Source organism: Odocoileus virginianus, chromosome 21 (assembly GCF_023699985.2).
Source record: "Odocoileus virginianus isolate 20LAN1187 ecotype Illinois chromosome 21, Ovbor_1.2, whole genome shotgun sequence".
NCBI classification, from domain to species: Eukaryota; Metazoa; Chordata; class Mammalia; order Artiodactyla; family Cervidae; genus Odocoileus; species Odocoileus virginianus.
Genome location: NC_069694.1, coordinates 55120997 through 55140034, shown reverse-complemented (window position 1 = coordinate 55140034; position 19038 = coordinate 55120997). Strand labels below are relative to the sequence as shown.

At 38.2% G+C, this 19038-nt stretch overlaps 1 protein-coding gene across 1 annotated transcript in view; it reads right to left on the bottom strand.

Moving 5' to 3' along the window:
- The window catches only part of LOC110128809 (bifunctional heparan sulfate N-deacetylase/N-sulfotransferase 3), a 175726-nt gene that overhangs the window by 90630 nt on the left and 66058 nt on the right, over positions 1–19038 (bottom strand). Inside the window, exon 4 of the mRNA XM_070452380.1 lies at positions 10381–10535. Coding sequence (XP_070308481.1) covers positions 10381–10535 — 155 coding nt within the window. The remainder of the gene's footprint in view (positions 1–10380; positions 10536–19038) is intronic.

Here is a 19038-nt window from a genome sequence, read left to right as displayed (position 1 = left end):
AGTTTTTCAATATATTTTAAATTACATTTTGATACTGTAATCTTTATTTCCACTTTAGAAAAGTTAATGTGCTCACTAGCCTAAGAAGTTGCATAATTGACACTAGACATTTCAGATAACATAAATTAGCAGGATCTGCTGAACTTGGAAAATAGGGGGGAAAGGACACTATGTGAGAGAATAATAATAATGCAATCAAAATGTACAATCCTGGCCAAGATTTTGTTTTCAGGATCCAGAACACTGTTTTACAACTACCAATTTTAAAAGTATTGTCTATAACAGTGCTAGGTATCACTGATATTGGTAGTGAGTTCTACGATAAAAATTTCTACTGACTATTTTATCTCTAAAAATTAAACTACCATAATTCACTAAAATTTAAATCCAAGTTTCCAGTTGAGAGTATATATACTGATGATTCTTTTGATGTTTAAATGCAGTAAGTTATTTTATTATTCTAATGGAATTTTATCCAATTTAAAAAGCTGTATAAGATATTTCCACTGTGTTGTAGGTCAATAATTAATGTTACAATTTTTGCCTCAGAAATGGTACCTTTCAAAAAATCCCCTGTTGAAATTTCATCTTAGTGCCTGAATTATCCCATATTTGATAACTAAAAATATTTTCTAATCAACCTCTAAAGCTGTATTTCCTGATGGCTGTAATCATCAAATACAAGTTTGCTTAGAGGATTTGGTTGACCTTCTATAGTAAGCAATTAGACAGAGCTTTCAAAGCTAAATTAAAATGGACATCAAATTCCCTTGTGAGACAGAAGTGTCTATATTGTGCAGAAGGATTAATAGATAAGATGTGTTTGCTAAAACTCAGTGAAAAAGTCTTTGGCTATAGATGGTGACAGAGAGGATCCAATCAAAGAGTCTTACAACGTAGTCTCAGATTCTCTTAGTTGGAAAAGAATTTAAATGTCCTGTAACTAACTCCTGTGAACGTTAAATTTTATCCATGATGTCTAGTCTTGTTTGAACACCCAGTTGCTTCTTTGTATGTGCTTTCAGTTCCTTCACTGTGAAACACTCATGCTCCTCTTTAAATTTAGAGCTTCCAAGCTGGTGGAGAAAAGCAGAATGTGACCCAATTTACAAATGCAATATTAGCACAATGCTGCTTATCCCATCTAGTGAGTGGAGAATCAAGGCAGAATTTCCTCCGGAACAGTTTCTCTGAATTAAAGTAGACTCTGTATCTGGCAGCGGTGGGGACACAGACATAGAGCGCAGACTTACGGACATGGCTGGAGGGGAAGGAAGGAGAGGCTGGGGTGTATGCAGAGAGTAACATGGAAATATATTACCATGTGTAAAATAGACAGCTAATGGGAATTTGCTATAGGACTCAGGGAACTCAAACTGGGGCTTGGTATCAACCTAGAGGGGTAGGATGGGAGGAAGGTGGAAGGGATATTGAAGTGGGAAGGGACATGGGTAAACTTACGGCTGATTCATGTTGATGTTTGGTAGAAACCAACACAATACTATAAAGCAATGATCCTTCAATTAAAAATAAATAAATTTTAAGAAAGTACCACTGGGAAAAACAAAATAAGTGCCCTTGAACTAAAAAAATAAATAAATAGACTCTGTATCTATACATGATGGGGCTTCCAAGGTGGTGCAGCTGATAAAGAATCATCCTGCCAGTACAGGAGAGGAAAGGGATGTGGGTTTGATACCTAGGTTGGGAAGATCCCCTGAAGTAGGGAATGGCAACCCACTCCAGTATTCTTGCCTGGAAAATTCCATGGACATAGGAGCCTGGTGGGCTACAGTCCATGGTGTCGCAAAGAGTTGGACATGACTGAGCACATACAACCAACCTGTATCTATACATGATAAATGCCGTTTAGACATGTGGAAAGTTCTCCTGATTCAGTTGTTTGTCTTCCTTCCCAACATGTTATAAACTCTGCCTATCTCAAGGAGCATTTGGGAACTTAAGGGAAATGTTGTCCTATGAATTTTACCTCTAGTCCTCAATTTCCCTGATGTTAGCAGAATTCCCAGATACCCCCTTGGGTTACCAGGCAAAAGAGAAATCTAGACTTATAACTGTGAATTGGTTTAGGAGGCTAGTGAGGAAGCTTGGAATCACAATTTATGCAGTTTAAAAATAAAAGAGGATTTCTGGTTTTAAATTCTACCACTAGTGAGCTTTGTCACCATGAGTGGGTCACTGGCATTTCTCTGACTTCTCAGTTTTCTTCTTCATGGTGTGAGAATAAGTATACCTACAGTTCAGAGTTGCTGGAAGAATTTAAGGAAATAATATAGAATATGTGAAAAATAAATAAAACCCTTGAACTTTTCTTATTGCATCTTTAAATTTAACAGCAAAGCAGCTTAGTGACTAATACTTTAGTGGGCATTAGAGAACACATACTAGAAAATGTAGAATTCACATGAACCAGTGCCTTCCCAATATAAGATAAGCTTTTAAACTTGAGTATCTTTGTCCCTCTTACCTGTCACTCTAAGCACAGAAACCTAGGCAAGAACAGAAGATGGCAGTTTGACGATACTGAATATAATGATAATGAAAACAACAGCTATTCTCTGCTGGGTTATATACTAATCACTGCTCCCCAAAGCTGCTCTTCTCTTTCACGTTGTTATGACCCAGGAGGGACTGAGCCTGGATCCAGTCTCTTCTTATGTGTGTCTTCTCCTGACAAAAAAGCCAATTAGTTCTGTATTTGATTAAACTTTTATGAATGTTCTCTGCTCCCTCAAGATCATAATTTGAGTTGTCAACCTGAAACCAGTAATAGCATTTTTTTTTTAATTTTTATTAGTTGGAGGCTAATTACTTTACATCATTACAGTAGTTTTTGTTATACATTGAAATGAATTAGCCATGGATTTACATGTATTCCCCATCCCAGTCCCCCCTCCCACCTCCCTCTCCACCCGATCCCTCTGGGTCTTCCCAGTGCACCAGGCCCGAGCACTTGTCTCATGTACCCAACCTGAGCTGGTTATCCGTTTCACCCTAGATAATATACATGTTTCAATGCTGTTCTCCTCAAACATCCCACCCTCGCCTTCTCCCAGAGTCCACAAGTCTGTTCCATACATCTGAGTCTCTTTTTCTGTTTTGCATATAGGGTTATCGTTACCATCTTTCTAAAGTCCATATATATGTGTTAGTATACTGTAATGGTCTTTATCTTTCTGGCTTACTTCGCTCTGTATAATGGGCTCCAGTTTCATCCATCTCATTAGAACTGATTCAAATGAATTCTTTTTAATGGCTGAGTAATATTCCATGGTGTATATGTACCACAGCTTCCTCATCCATTCGTCTGCTGATGGGCATCTGGGTTGCTTCCATGTCCTGGCTATTATAAACAGTGCTGCGATGAACATTGGGGTGCATGTGTCTCTTTCAGATCTGGTTTCCTTGGTGTGTATGCCCAGAAGTGGGATTGCTGGGTCATATGGCAGTTCTATTTCCAGTTTTTTAAGAAATCTCCACACTGTTTTCCATAGTGGCTGTACTAATTTGCATTCCCACCAACAGTGTAAGAGGGTTCCCTTTTCTCCACACCCTCTCCAGCATTTATTGCTTGTAGACTTTTGGATAGCAGCCATCCTGACTGGCGTGTAATGGTACCTCATTGTGGTTTTGATTTGCATTTCTCTGATAATGAGTGATGTTGAGCATCTTTTCATGTGTTTGTTAGCCATCTGTATGTCTTCCTTGGAGAAATGTCTGTTGAGTTCTTTGGCCCATTTTTTGATTGGGTCATTTATTTTTCTGGAGTTGAGCTGGAGGAGTTGCTTGTATATTTTTGAGATTAATCCTTTGTCTGTTGCTTCGTTTGCTATTATTTTCTCCCAATCTGAGGGCTGTCTTTTCACCTTACTTATAGTTTCCTTTGTTGTGCAAAAGCTTTTAAGTTTCATTAGGTCCCATTTGTTTATTTTTGCTTTTATTTCTGAAATTCTGGGATGTGGGTCATAGAGGATCCTGCTGTGATTTATGTCGGAGAGTGTTTTGCCTATGTTCTCCTCTAGGAGTTTGATAGTTTCTGGTCTTACATTTAGATCTTTAATCCATTTTGAGTTTATTTTTGTGTATGGTGTTAGAAAGTGTTCTAGTTTCATTCTTTTACAGGTGGTTGACCAGTTTTCCCAGCACCACTTGTTAAAGAGGTTATCTTTTTTCCATTGTATATCCTTGCCTCCTTTGTCGAAGATAAGGTGACCATAGGTTCGTGGACTTATCTCTGGGCTTTCTATTCTGTTCCACTGATCTATATTTCTGTCTTTGTGCCAGTACCATACTGTCTTGATGACTGTGGCTTTGTAGTAGAGTCTGAAGTCAGGCAGGTTGATTCCTCCAGTTCCCAGTAATGGCATTTTTAAGAAATGTCCTCTGTTTAACATGTGAGGTTAAGAATGACCAAATTTCAAATTTGAATTATTCTTTCAAGTCATGATCATTTCAAGTTGAGAATTCCAAAAAATATGTATGACTCCTGTCCATGTCTGTTCTTACTATATGTACTTTCAAGTATTTACATTTAACTATAACCATAATATTGGCCTATATACTCTTGCAGCCAAAGATGGAGAAGCTCTATACAGTCAGCAAAAACAAGACTGGAAGCTGACTGTGGCTCAGATCATGGACTCCTTATTGCCAAATTCAGACTTAAATTGAAGAAAGTGGGGAAAACCACTAGACCATTCAGGTATGACCTAAATCAAATTCCTTATGGTTATACAGTGGAAGTGACAAATAGATTCAAGGGATTAGATCTGATAGACAGAGTGCCTGAAAAACTATGGACGGAAGTTTGTGACATTGTACACAAGACAGGGATCAAAAACATCCCCAAGAAAAAGAAATGCAAAAAGGCAAAATGGTTGTCTGAAGAGGCCTTACAAATAGCTGTGAAAAGAAGAGAAGAGAAAAGCAAAGGACAAAGGAAAGATATACCCATTTGAATGCAGAGTTCCAAAGAATAGCAAGGAGATATAAGAGAGCCTTCTCAGCAATCAATGCAAAGAAATAGAGGAAAATAACAGAATGGGAAAGACTAGAAATCTCTTCAAGAAAATTAGAGATACCAAGGGAACATTTCATGCAAAGATGGGCTCAATAAAGGACAGAAATGGTAGGGACCTAACAGAAGCAGAAGATATTAAGAAAAGGTGGCAAGAATACACAGAAGAACTATACAAAAAAGATCTTTATGACCCAGATAATCACGATGGTGTGATCACTCACCTAGAGTCAGACATCCTGGAATGTGAAGTCAAGTAGGCCTTAGGAAGCATCACTATGAACAAAGCATGTGGAGGTGATAGAATTCCAGTTGAGTTATCTCAAATCCTAAAAGATGATGCTGTGAAAGTGTTGCACTCAATATGCCAGAAAATTTGTATGACTCAGCAGTGGCCACAGGACTGGAAAATATCAGTATTCATTTCAATCCCAAAGAAAGGAAATGCCAAAGAATGCTTAAACTACCACACAATTGTATTCATCTCACAAGCTAGCAATGTAATGCTTAAAATTTTCCAAGCCAGGCTTCAACAGTGTGTAAACCGTGAATGTCCAGATGTTCAAGCTGGATTTAGAAAAAGCAGAGCAACCAGAGATCAAATTGCCAACATCCGTTGGATAGTGGAAAAAAGCAAGAGAGTTCCAGGAAAACATCTACTTCTACTTTATTGACTATGTGAAAGCCTTTGACTGTCTGGATCACAGCAAACTGGAAAATTCTTAAAGAGATGGGAATACCAGACCACCTGACCTGCCTCCTGAGAATCTGTATGCAGGTCAGGAAGCAACAGTTAGAACTGGACATGGAACAACAGACTGGTTCCAAATAGGAAAAGGAGTACATCAAGGCTATATATTGTCACCCTGCCTATTTAACTTATATGCAGAGTACATATGAGAAATGCTGGGCTGGATGATGCACAAGCTAGAATCTAGATTGCCAGGAGAAATAGAAATAACCTCAGATATGCAGATGATACCACCCTTATGGCAGAAAGGGAAGAACTAAAGAGCCTCTTGATGAAAGTGAAAGAGGATAGTGAAAACTTTGGCTTAAAATTCAACATTCAGAAAACTAAGATCATGGCATCTGGTCCCATCACTTCATGGCAAATAGATGGGGAAACAGTAAAAACAGGACAGCTGAAGCTGAAACTCCAGTATTTTGGCCACCTCATGAGAAGAGTTGACTCATTGGAAAAGACCCTGATGCTGGGAGGGATTGGGGGCAGGAGGAGAAGGGGACAACAGAGGATGAGATGGTTGGATGGCATCACTGACTTGATGGGCATGGGTTTGAGTAAACTCTGGGAGTTGGTGATGGACAGGGAGTCCTGGCGTGCTGCAGTCCATGGGGTCGCAGAGTCAGACACGATTGAACTGAACTGAATGGAATAATATTGGCATATGTTGATTCATTAATCCAGGTCATAACAGAATACTATTATTCCAGATAATGTTCTATTTTCAGGGGAATATAACAGTGAATGTCATCAAATATGATGACATATTTGCTTGCTAAAATGTTTTTTGAACACTACCAAAACAACAATAACAACATACCTAGAAATCTTCTCTATCACTTCTTAGTTTATCTTTTGTTAGTACTTTCTTTTATTTTATGTATGCATTTTCCTTGTTTACAAATTCCTTCCTTTCTCCACAGATTTAAAAAGAAACTACAAAATAATTTTCTTCTCCATATCCTCTCTTGCTGATTAACGTTGCTAATATCAGCAGTCTTTTAGATTTCTGAAGATGACAGAATTACTGTTTCCTACATTGAGGGGATTTTAGTGCTATTACAAACTGTGGCAATATTTATCCACTTCTACGTGCTGTTTACTAGTCCTAAGTATATATATATATTTTTGGGAAAAATGGTGGCTCTCTATCTCACAGGAGTTTGCAAATACTGTCAACATATTCAAAATACTAGCATGTACGGACTATTTGTGTTTTCTTGACAAAATATCAATGTCTGAAAAAGGTGCCCTTGAAGCCATTTGTCTATCTTGGGGAGTAGATTGAAGTTAAAAGATAAATATGGGCTCCTGATGCTACCCATAAGTATTTGGTCTTCTATATTCTTGTGGAAAAAGCAGTCTGCTTCATTAATTCTAAACTTTTGTTGTACAGATTTGAGTAACATACTATGTGAGTCAACTATTCAAACCTCTTGGGACTTTAGAAGTTTATGTAAAATACATTTCATGTTAATTGGGCAAGTGACCATCAACACTTTCTTAAATTCTAATTAACCAGAAAAACTAATAGTTACATAACTGGGGGGCCAGCCAAGGGAGATATAACATGTGGTCTTGTTTCCACAGAGTTCCATGTAGTTTCAGGGTTTAGAGACTAACACTGGAAAAGGCAAAGATGCAGGAAACCTCAAAATTGAGATTATACTTCAAATTAGTCATTTCTCATTTTAGTGCATGTTCAGTTGCATCCAACTCTTTGCAACGCTATGGACTGTCACCCACCAGGCTCCTTTATCCATGGGATTCTCCAGCAAGAATACTGAAGTGGGTTACCATTTGTTCCTCCAGGAACTCTTTCCAACACTGGGATCAAACCAGCATCTCCTGCATTTCCTGCATTAGCAGGTAGATTCTTTTACCACTGAGCCACCTGGGAAGCCCCTAGTTTTGGGGTCAAGACTTCAAATCTATAGAAAAAAAATTTTGGTCTGCTAAGGGAGTGGTTATATTTTAGTATTTCCCAAATCTTATGCAAATTAACTAGTGTAATGTATTTTAATTCTTTTGCACACTAGCCTTAGCCTACAATTAATAAGATTTACCTAGAATTAAACAGTATGTGAAAAACACTACACCAAGGCCTTTGGCTGTGTGGATCACAACAAACTGTGGAAAATTCTTAAAGAGATGGAAATAACAGACCACCTGATCTGCCTCCTGAGAAATCTGTATAGAGCTCAAGAAGCAACACTTAGAACGGGACATGGAACAACAGACTGGTTCCAAATCAGGAAAGGAGTGTGTCAAGGTTGTATATTGTCACCCTGCTTATTTAACTTACATGCAGAGTACATCATGCGAAATGCTGGACTGCATGAAACACAAGCTGGAATCAAGATTGCCAGGAGAAATATCAATAACCTCAGATATGCAGATGACACCATCCTTATGGCAGAAAGGGAAGAAGAACTAAAGAGCCTCTTGATGAAAGTGAAAGAAGATAGTGAAAACGTTGGCTTAAAGCTCGACTTTCAGAAAACTAAGATCACGGCATCTGGTCCCATCACTTCATGGCAAATAGATGGGGAAACAGTAGAAACAGGGACAGACTTTATTTTTTTGGGCTCCAAAATCACTGCAGATGGTGACTGCAGCTATGAAATTAAAAGACATTTGCTCCTTGGAAGAAAAGCTATGACCAACCTAGATAGCATATTAAAAAGCAGACCTTTGTTACTTTGCTAACAAAGGTCCGCCTAGTCAAAGCTATGGTTTTTCCAGTAGCCATGTATGTATATGAGAGTTGGACCATAAAGAAAGCTGAGCGCTGAAGAATTGATGCTTTTGAACTGTGGTGTTGGAGAAGAATCTTGTGAGTCCCTTGGACTGCAAGGAGATCCAACCAGTCCATCCCGGGGGGATATCAGTCCTGAATATTCACTGGAAGGACTGATGCTGAAGCTGAAACTCCAATACTTTGACCACCTGATGCGAAAAACTGACTCAATGGAAAAGACCCTGATGCTGGGAAAGATTGAAGGCCGGAGGAGAAGAGGACAACAGAGGATGAGATGGTTGGATGGCATCACCGACTCAAAGGACATGGGTTTGAGCAAGCTCCAGGAATTGGTGATGGACAGGGAAGCCTGGCGTGTTGCAGTCCACAGGGTCACAAAGAGTTGGACATGACTGAGTGACTGAACTGAACCTAGAAACATCATCTGATGGTTTTAGATTTATTAACATAACCTGTGAACACTGTAATATAAATTTTGGGGTTTGCAAATAAGAAAATGCTATAATAAATAAAGAGGTAATTTCTGCTGCTTTAATTGTTTATACTTCAAATATTCACTGAGTATGTTTATGAACTAGGAACTGTGATAGAGCATAGTTCTTGCCCCAGTGTACTCTCTGCCCAGGAAGAAGAATGCTGGTTCAGTAAAGAGTTACTTGTCTGGACTCCCTCCACGTGTTTGTGTGCCCATAAGAATAATAGAAAGGTAAACACCCTCCCACCCCAACATGCCATATTGGCTTGTTAACCACTCTATACCATCTCCACTCATCACAAGGACATTTTCCCATGTACTGCACTTATTATAACTTTAACTGTAAATTTTCCTGTGCAGAATCAGAATCCTCTTGATTATAAAACAGTGTATCTTGCTCAGTCAAATGAATGTTCCTTTCCTGTGTTATATGTATGTGATGTCTTTGAAATGGTTTTCTTCCCATTCCTCTTGCCTTTCCAGATTGAGATTTCATTACCTCCTGCCAGCAAACACCTCCTACCTGGTGTTTCCCTCAGCCTCATTTAACTCCAAATTCTCCCTGACACTTAAATCTTATTCTTATTTCAGAATGTACCTAAAATCCTATTTACACAACATTTCCCTGGGTACTCTCAATGACCCTTAATTCTCTGAATGGTGGATTTTATGTCTATATAGCTTGTCACCAGGCCCAGGAATATCTCATTTTACTGAAGACTATTTTTCTAAATTGAACTATAGCTGATTTACAATGTTGTGCTAGCTTCTGTTTGCAGTAAAATGATTCAATTATATATATGTATGTATGTGTATATATATATATATATATTTATTTCATATTCTTTTCTATTATGGTTTATTACAGGATATCAAATATAGTTTCCTGTGGTATACAGTATGACCTCATTGTTTATTGATTTTATTTGTACTAGTTTGTATCTGCTAATCCCCAATTCCTTTTTTATCCCTCCCCCATCTCCTTTGGTAACTGTACGTTTGTTTTCTAAGTGGAGATTTGTTTTATATATGTATTTTGTCTTCTCAGTGTAGCAGAAAGCTCTTTCTGGATGTGAATCATATTTTATGAGCTCTGACCATGTCATGTAGCTGAGTCCTATGAGTGTCTGGAAAATTTCCTTTTAAATTAGACCCCTCAAAGCATTAAGCATAGTGATGACCATCCAGTACAAATTCAAAAGTCACATACTGAAAGGCTGCAGTACCAAGGGTTTCCAACTATCACATAGACATGCCTGCTTAAGGAGTGTTGGTATGCCCCAAAACTCTAAGATGTTCTCAATATAAAAAGCCAGTCACTTCAGTAGTCTGTGCACTTTAGTTCAAAGTGAGTTACTTACTAAGGCAAACTTTTTGTTGAGAATCATCTGTTCCACCAAAGATGACTCATTATGGAAGAGGTGGGGCTGCATATGGCTCCACATATGTGGAAACCACCAGAACTCATCAACAGACCCCAAAAGACGGTCATCCCCTTCATCTTCCTCTTCAGTTCCTGGGGGGTAGGGAAGAGGGAAAAGATTATTCAATTAATTTCAGCTACACTGATTGCCTCTTCATCTGTATGCATATCTGTCCATCTATCCATCCAATTATGTAATCCAATATATGCATTTAGAAGATACCATTTATACTATCTTACATACATGTAAAACATTGAACATGAATTGTAACACAGGAAAATCTGTTGCTTGGGGAACAACCAGAGAATGTGATACAACTCTTTTTTAAGGTTTTAAAACATGAGACATGCATATAAAATCTGTGCAAGAAGGAAATACACAATCATTCCAAAGGACTTTAGAATTTTTAACTTTTAGGATCTTTGTATTGTTTAGGTTTGGAGAGAAATGGGGGATAAGCAGGGAGTGCAACCCAGGGAATATGAGTGGGAAATGTGTTGTGGAGCTCTAATAGTATTTAGATCACTCTGACAGGGGTTGTTAACACAACACTGCCAACAAAATAATTCCATAATTTATCTGGGTTACTCCTTACATTTGCGAATAAGTTCAGCTCAGTCACTCAGCTCTGTCTGACACTCTGTGACCCCATGAACTGCAGCATGCCAGGCCTCCCTGTCCATCACCAACTCCCCGAGTTTACTCAAACTCATGTCCATTGAGTCGGTGATGCCATCCAACCATCTCATCCTCTGTTGTCCTCTTCTCCTCCTGCCCTCAATCTTTCCCAGCATCAGGGTCTTTTCCAATGAGTCAGGTCTTCACATCAGGTGGCCAAAATATGGGAGTTTCAGCTTCAGCATCAGTCCTTCCAATGAACACCCAGGACTGATGTCCTTTAGGATGGACTGGTTGGATCTCCTTGCAGTCCAAGGGACTCTCAAGAGTCTTCTCCAACACCACAGTTCAAAAGCATCAATTCTTCAGCCCTCAGCTTTCTTTATAGTCCAACTCTCACATCCATACATGACCACTGGAAAGACTATAGCCTTGACTAGATGGACCTTTGTTGGCAAAGTAATGTCTCTGCTTTTTAATATGCTATCTAGGTTGGTCATAACTTTCCCTCCAAAGAGTAAGGGTCTTTTAATTTCATGGCTGCAATCACCATCTGCAGTGATTTTGGAGCCCCCCAAAATAACGTTTGACACTGTTTTCACTGTTTCTCCATCTATTTGCCATGAAGTGATGGGACCAGATGCCACGATCTTAGTTTTCTGAATGTTGAGCTTTAAGCCAACTTTTTCATTCTCCTCTTCCACTTTCATCAAGAGGCTCTTTAGTTCTTCTTCCCTTTCTGCCATAAGGGTGGTGTCATATGCATATCTGAGGTTATTTCTATTTCTCCTGGCAATCTAGATCCCAGCTTGTGCTTCATCCAGCCCAGCGCTTCTCATATGTACTCTGCATATAAGTTAAATAGGCAGGGTGACAATATACAGCCTTGACGTACTCCTTTTCCTATTTGGAACCAGTCTGTTGTTCCATGTCCAGTTCTAACTGTTGCTTCCTGACCTGCATACAGGTTTCTTAGGAGGCAGGTCAGGTACTCTGGTATTCCCATCTCTTTCAGAATTTTCCACAATTTATTGTGATCCACACAGTCAAAGGCTTTGGCATAGTCAAAAAGCAGAAATAGATGTTTTTCTGGAACTCTCTTGCTTTTTTGATGATCCCGCGGATGTTGGCAATTTGATCTCTGTCTCCTCTGCCTTTTTTACTAATGCATAAAAGGGAGAAAAAGGGAAATGTGGGAACTGTTATTGAGAAAACTAGAGAAAACTGAAGGAAAGAAAAAAAAGATGGTGATGGAAATAAGCTGAGAAATGAAGTCATCGTATAACAACCCAAGAATCACGGTGCTCCATGTTCGTCATGCTTGTCCTGTCTTTCAAGTTCTTGGCAGCAAACTTTTCATCAAGAAACCTCTGTTTCCTTGAGAGTCAGCTTTGTTGTTCTTCTGAATCTCATATTTGGGCTTATTTTATTTCCTTCATTTTCTCTGGTCTGCAGTTTAGTTGAGTGTGGGAAATGAAACAGTTCTCTAATATATATGCAGGAGTAGGAGTCTCTTTTTATACTTCTCCAGGCAGAGTTTCTTTATGAAAGCATAAATGAGAGCAGTGTAAGGTGTCTGTCCTGGCATCGTATAAGATGATGTTAATCATCACAAAATTATGCAGTCACACTTTAATTTCAGCAATGACACTCAATTCCATAAGGTCCTAGAACAGTAGATTCTTTAAATGTTGTCCCTTCTGCATGGAGAAAAACGTCCGCCTATTTCCAATAGCAGTTCTTATGTGACTGGTTCTGATGGGTCTCTAGAGGGTAACAAGGGTGGACAGATTGTTCCGCCTGCACTGCCAGCCAAGCCTACTGCTTGTTACCACCCCCTATGATATAATTTTCTGAAAGAATGAAGGTAGAGCATACTGGCAGGAAAAGGAGCAGTTAGATCTTATGATTTATTGGGCAATGAAAGAGACCAAAGATAAAGATGTAATATGAGGCTGCATGGTTGTTCTGATGTATGCAGGAGGAACAGGATTAGTGATATAGAATGGGTGTAATAACATAATCTTTCAATAAGGACAGTCTTCAATTTCACCTTCATACGCTTAAGTACTTTGCTGATGTGAGGGAATTCTTGCTCTCTGTGTAAAGGGCATATTTAAATCAAATCTGTTTTGGTTCCCTTATTTTATTCTCTTTAGCATACTACTCATGTTACTTTCGTTACTCATGTCAGTAGAGTTGAACAAGTACAGCCTTTGGAGTTAGAAGCTTTTTAGTTTATTTCTAGGTTCCAGCACATTTGAGCTGTGGGCAAGTAGGCAAAAATATGGACAACAATACCTATTTTATTCCTTTTGTGAGAAAGTATCTACATAGTCCAGGCACATACTGGGTAATTTAAAATGCCCGTGTCCTTCCCTCCTGTATTTCTTGCTCCTGTTCTTGCATCTTCTACGTGTCTCCTAGAGTTTTTTCTTTTTTTTACTACAGTACTATATCGGGGGTGGCGGCTCACCAGAGTGTTATGTGACAGAGGGGACACTGTATTTAAGAACTGATCAAGCCATTATATTAAGTAAATGCTTGATTAATGAGTCACCCACACCAGGCATTCTTGGGGCTTCTAAGCTCTGGGAAACCTTCTAGAAAGGAATGAGAAAGAATAGGAAGATACAGTCAGGGGCATAGAAATCTGATGACCCCAGTCATGGCAAAGTCTTGTGCCCTGCTGCCTTTTAGGTAATAAATAAGGTGGCCCTGGTAAAGAGACATTTGCTAAGTGTGACTGGTGATGCTTAAATACGTTTTTCTTTTTTTCTGACATAAGGATGATACTTTTGGTTTCCCTGCAGTTAAATGTCTCTACTTATATCTCTTGCTTAATATTTTGTATGTCCTCAGGACACCCTATTAGTTAAGATTATTAGTTAAGTCAATTACTTGTTGCAGTTTTACTTTCACATACTGAAAACAAGTAGATTTCTCTTAGGGTTTCCTAGTAATCAGTTCATTACTGATTTCCACCTCCTCTGGGAAAAGTGAGCTGAGATTTCCTACTTTATGAATAAAGTCACCCCTCCAACTACTTTTAAGCTCCATTCTCTGTCTCCTATAGTTCCTACCTTTCCCTATCTTTCTTCTTCTCTCCTCTTTATTCATTTTTCTAGTTGGCCTTTACTCAAAGTTTATATGTGAGGACAGTGCAACAGATTTCAGAATTCTCTGATTGCTCAGGCATTTGTTGTCCTTTCCTGAGCACCCTAGAGGGCCCCTCTCATAGGCTTATGTAAGGTCGTAGCAGGCGTAGGCCCTTCCTTTTTTCTTTACAGCTCTCCCTTATCTGATTTCCTTTCTTTCTACTTTGCAGATATTTTACATCAGAATTAATTACACTGAGAATAAGTATCTGTTGCGTAATACTTCAAACATCATGATAAAAAACAGCTGAACCAGTTATTAATGGTTTGATTAGCCTGGCTTCTTGTCACTCCTTTGTTTCTCCACTTTTCCAACTTTTGTCAGAACTGGAGAGAGAAGAACTCAGGTCAAATTCCTCAATTTTAAGCGTCATTTCTTAAATTGTTACAAAACTACACTGAAATCTTATAGTTAATGTAAATTATTATTTTATTATGTATCTATTTAAGTAACTTGTGTCTCTTCAATATTTTTTCTGTAATATTTTTACTCTGATACTATATTAAAAACTATCATTGAGACTATCTTAACTGTTTTTCAAGTATTGTCTCATTTAATTCTCACTAGAACTATGCGCTCAAAGCCACTAACTCCATTTTACAGATAAGGAAATTGATATTTGTAGAGGTGATGCAATTTACCACAAGTCAATGGAAATACGGGATAGAACCTGAATTCAGAATCTTAATTCTAACCCAGATTACACAACTCCAAATTCAGGACCCTTAACCATCATTCATAGACCAAATGTGGAGTTTAGAGATAAGATGAGCATTTACTAATTTATATAACTTTGCTCTTCACATTGTTAATTAATTTTCTGATATAATTAAAATGTACCAACACTATTGGTTTTCATCTGCAGCACTATTTCAGATGGTGACTGCAGCCATGAAATTAAAAGACGCTAGGTTCTTGGAAGACAAGTTACGACCAACCTAAATAGCTTATTAAAAAGCAGAGACATTACTTTGCCAACAAAGGTCCGTCTAGTCAAAGCTATGGTTTTTCCAGTAGTCATGTATGGATGTGAGAGTTGGACTATAAAGAAAGCTGAGTGCAGAAGAATTGATCCTTTTGAACTGTGGTGTTGGAGAAGACTCTTGAGAGTCCCTTGGACTGCAAGGAGATCCAACCAGTCCATCCTAAAGGACATCAGTCCTGGGTGTTCATTGGAAGGACTGATGTTGAAGCTGAAACTCCAATACTTTGGCCACCTGATGTGAAGAACTGACTCGTTTGAAAAGACCCTGATGGTGGGAAAGACTGAAGGTGGGAGGAGAAGGGGATGACAGAGGATAAGATGGTTGGATGGCATCACTGACTCAATGGACATGAGTTTGAGTAAACTCTGGGAGTTGGTGATGGAAAGGGAGGCCTGGCGTGCTGTAGTCCATGGGGTTGCAGAGTGTCAGACACGACTGAGCAGCTGAACTGAACTGATTGGTTCTTGGTGATTTGAAAAAATATACAACCTAAAGAACCTACAGATAAGGGGAAGGCACCTTTTGCCATTCAGCTTCCTTAATCAAGGATTGCCAATTAAATGATAAAAATCCATTTTTTCCCTAATACATAAGACTTGGGCTCTGACTAGAAGTTAAGAGTATTTTTTTTTTTTACATGTAATTAGCTATATAACCTTGGGACCCTTGAAGTTTCTATGTTATCTAGAAAACAAGATAACACATTCTTTAAATCCTAGAATTCAATGAAAAGTTACAAGAAAAGTGCTTAGTTAAGTACCTAGAATATGGTGTTGCTCACTAAAAGGGAACTATAATTTTTATCCTTTCATCTCTTTATTTTTCATAAAATGTGCAAATCTTTCAAAAACTAAAAGTAAATCAAATAAGATGAAACTCTTTCCTAAGATAAAATCTTACTAGTATGATTGTGCTATTTTTCTTCTTCCGTTCAAGACTAAATAAAACAGAATTTTTAACAGAAAAAGGAGTTACTCATTTAGAAAGGAAGACAATGTAATTCAATTAAACTTTACAATATCCAATTTTCAAAGGATTCATATTATTAAATTTCATATCTGTTCCCACTGAAAACTGATTTTACTGGTTTTAGAAAACCCTAGCTAAGTTTTGTGGGCACTTTCAGATCTTATACAAAACTCTTTCACGCTTTCTCCTTAGCTTCCTCTTGTGTTCTACTCTCCTTGGCTTAGAGAGAGGACTATGAGCTGTCTGGGAGAACCCCAGTAAGGAAAGAGGTAAGTCTCTCAGAAACAGAAATCATGGGGAGCAACTGGCTAGAGTCGTTCTTTAGTATCAGCACTGGACAAAAAAATTTAGTTGCCATGTATTTAGTTTTCATGTATTTCTATTGTATTTCAATGTATGTATGTATGTATGAAATGTATGTATTTCAATGAAAATTTAGTTTTCATGTATTTCTATTATGTTTGGGAAAGAAGTTTTTAGTTATTCTTAGTGTTTAAGTGATTTTCTTTCACAACACAACATGGTCAAATTTTATTTTCTGACCTTGTCCCTTATAAATATTAATGGTGAAAAGAAAGGTAATTTTATTTTCACCCAATCCTTTATTCATTAGCTCATTTTTTTTTTTGTTTTTTTTCAATAGGCACTGTTCTGCTTGCTGGTGTTACAACAATGAAGTGTTTGTAGAGTGATCATTTTAGTGAGGAATGACAACAGATAATTTACAAATAAAGTACATTCAACATCCATACATTTAGCAATCTAGGAACAGAAGGGATCTTATTTAAGCTAATAAAGAGTATCTATGAAATTGTCTATTGAAAGAGTTACCCTCAAGAACAGGAACAGAGCTACTTAAGGGTTTCCCCTGAGGTCAGGAACAGGACATGTGTTGTTATCACTATGTTTATTTAATATTTAGTGGACATCCAAGCTAATGCAGTAGGCAAGGAAAAGAAAAGAAATTTCATTAAAGCTCAGAAAGGAAGAAATAAAATTTTTACCATCCAAAAATTGTGTGATTGAATAGGTAGAAAATCCAAAAGAATCTTGAAAGTATAGAATTAATAAGTGAGTGTAGCAAGGCTGCTGAATATTAATATCAGTACACAAAATCAATTTTATTTTTACATATTATTAACAGAGAAATGGGAAAAAAAATTTTAAAAAAGACACCATTAACTATTGCATCAAAAAACTCCACCAAGGAATAAATAGAAAATTAATAAAGTTTTGTCAAGTATAATTAAAGAGAACCTACCAAATATGAGTTCTTCCCAATTGGTAAAGAATTCATTTGTCTGCCAATGCAGGAGATGCAAGAGACTCGGATTTGACCCCTGAGTCAGAAAGATCCCTTGAGGTAGGCACTGGCAACCCACTCCAGTATTCTTGCCTGGAAAATTTCATGGACAGAGGAGCCTGGCGGGCTACAGTCCTTGGGGTGGCAGAGAGTCGGATATGACTGAGCACACACTGAGCACAAATACGTTCAAGCATAGGAAGACTCAATGTTTAGCACAACAATTCTCCCCAAATTAATTAATAGATTTAATGTAATTTAAATAAAAATTCTACAGGGTGACAAAGCTGTGTGTTGTCACTTTGCTTATTTAGGTTCTATGCAGAGTACTTCATGTGAAATGCTGGGCTGGACAAATCACAAGCTGGAATCAAGACTACCAGGAGAAATATCAACCACCTCAGATATGCAAATGATACCATTCTAATGGCAGAAGATGAAGAGGAACTAAAAAGCCTGTTGATGAAAGTAAAAGAGGAGAGTGAAAAAGCTGGGCTGAAACTCAACATTAAAAAACCAATATCATGGCATCCAATTCCATCATTTCATGGCAAACAGATGGGGAAATAGCAGAAGCAGTGAGTTTCCTTTCTTGGGTTCCAAAATCGCTGTGGACAGTGACTGCAGCCATGAAATCAAAAGATGCTTGCTTCTTGGAAGGAAAGCTGATAAACAGCGTATTAAAAAGCAGAGACATCACTTTGTCAACAAAGGTCTGTGTAGTCAAAGCTATTGTTTTCCCAGTAGTCATGTATGGGTGTGAGAGTTGGACCAGAAGAAGGCTGAGTGCCGAAGAACTGATACTTTTGAATTGCGGTGCTACAGAAGATTCTTGAGAGTCCCTTGGACTGCAAGGAGATCAAACTGGTCAATACTAAGGAAATCAACCTTGAATGTTCATTGGAAGAACTGTTGCTAAAGTGGAAGCTACAATACTTTGGCCACCTGATGTGAAAAGCTGACTCACTTAAAAAGACCCTGATGCTGGGGAAGATTGAAGGCAAAAGGACAAGAGGGCAACAGAGGAGAAGATGGTTCAGACAGTATCACTGACTCACTTGACATGAATTTGAGCAATCTCTGGGAGACAGTCGAGGACTGAAGAGCCTGGTGTGCTACGGTCCCTGGGGTTGCAAAGAGTAGGACAGGACTTAGTGACTGGACGACAACAACAACAACAGCAGCAACAATAAAATAAAAGTTCTAGTGAGGATCTTTGTGGATATGGTAAGCTAATTTTAAAATTTATATAAAAGTGCAAAAGGCCAAGAATTGCCAAGGCAATGATGAAGATGATGAACAAACTTAGAAGACTTAAATAGCAGATATTAGTATTAACTTTGATGCTTTGACCACCTGATACAAAGAACTAACTCATTGGAAAAGACCCTGATGTTGGGAAAGATTGAAGGCACGAGGAGAAGGGGATGACAGAGGATGAGATGGTTGGATGGCATCACCGATTCGATGGACATGAATTTGAGCAAGCTCCCGGAGTTGGTGATGGACAGAGAAGCCTGGAGTGCTGCAGTCTATGGGGTTGCAAAGAGTCAGACATGA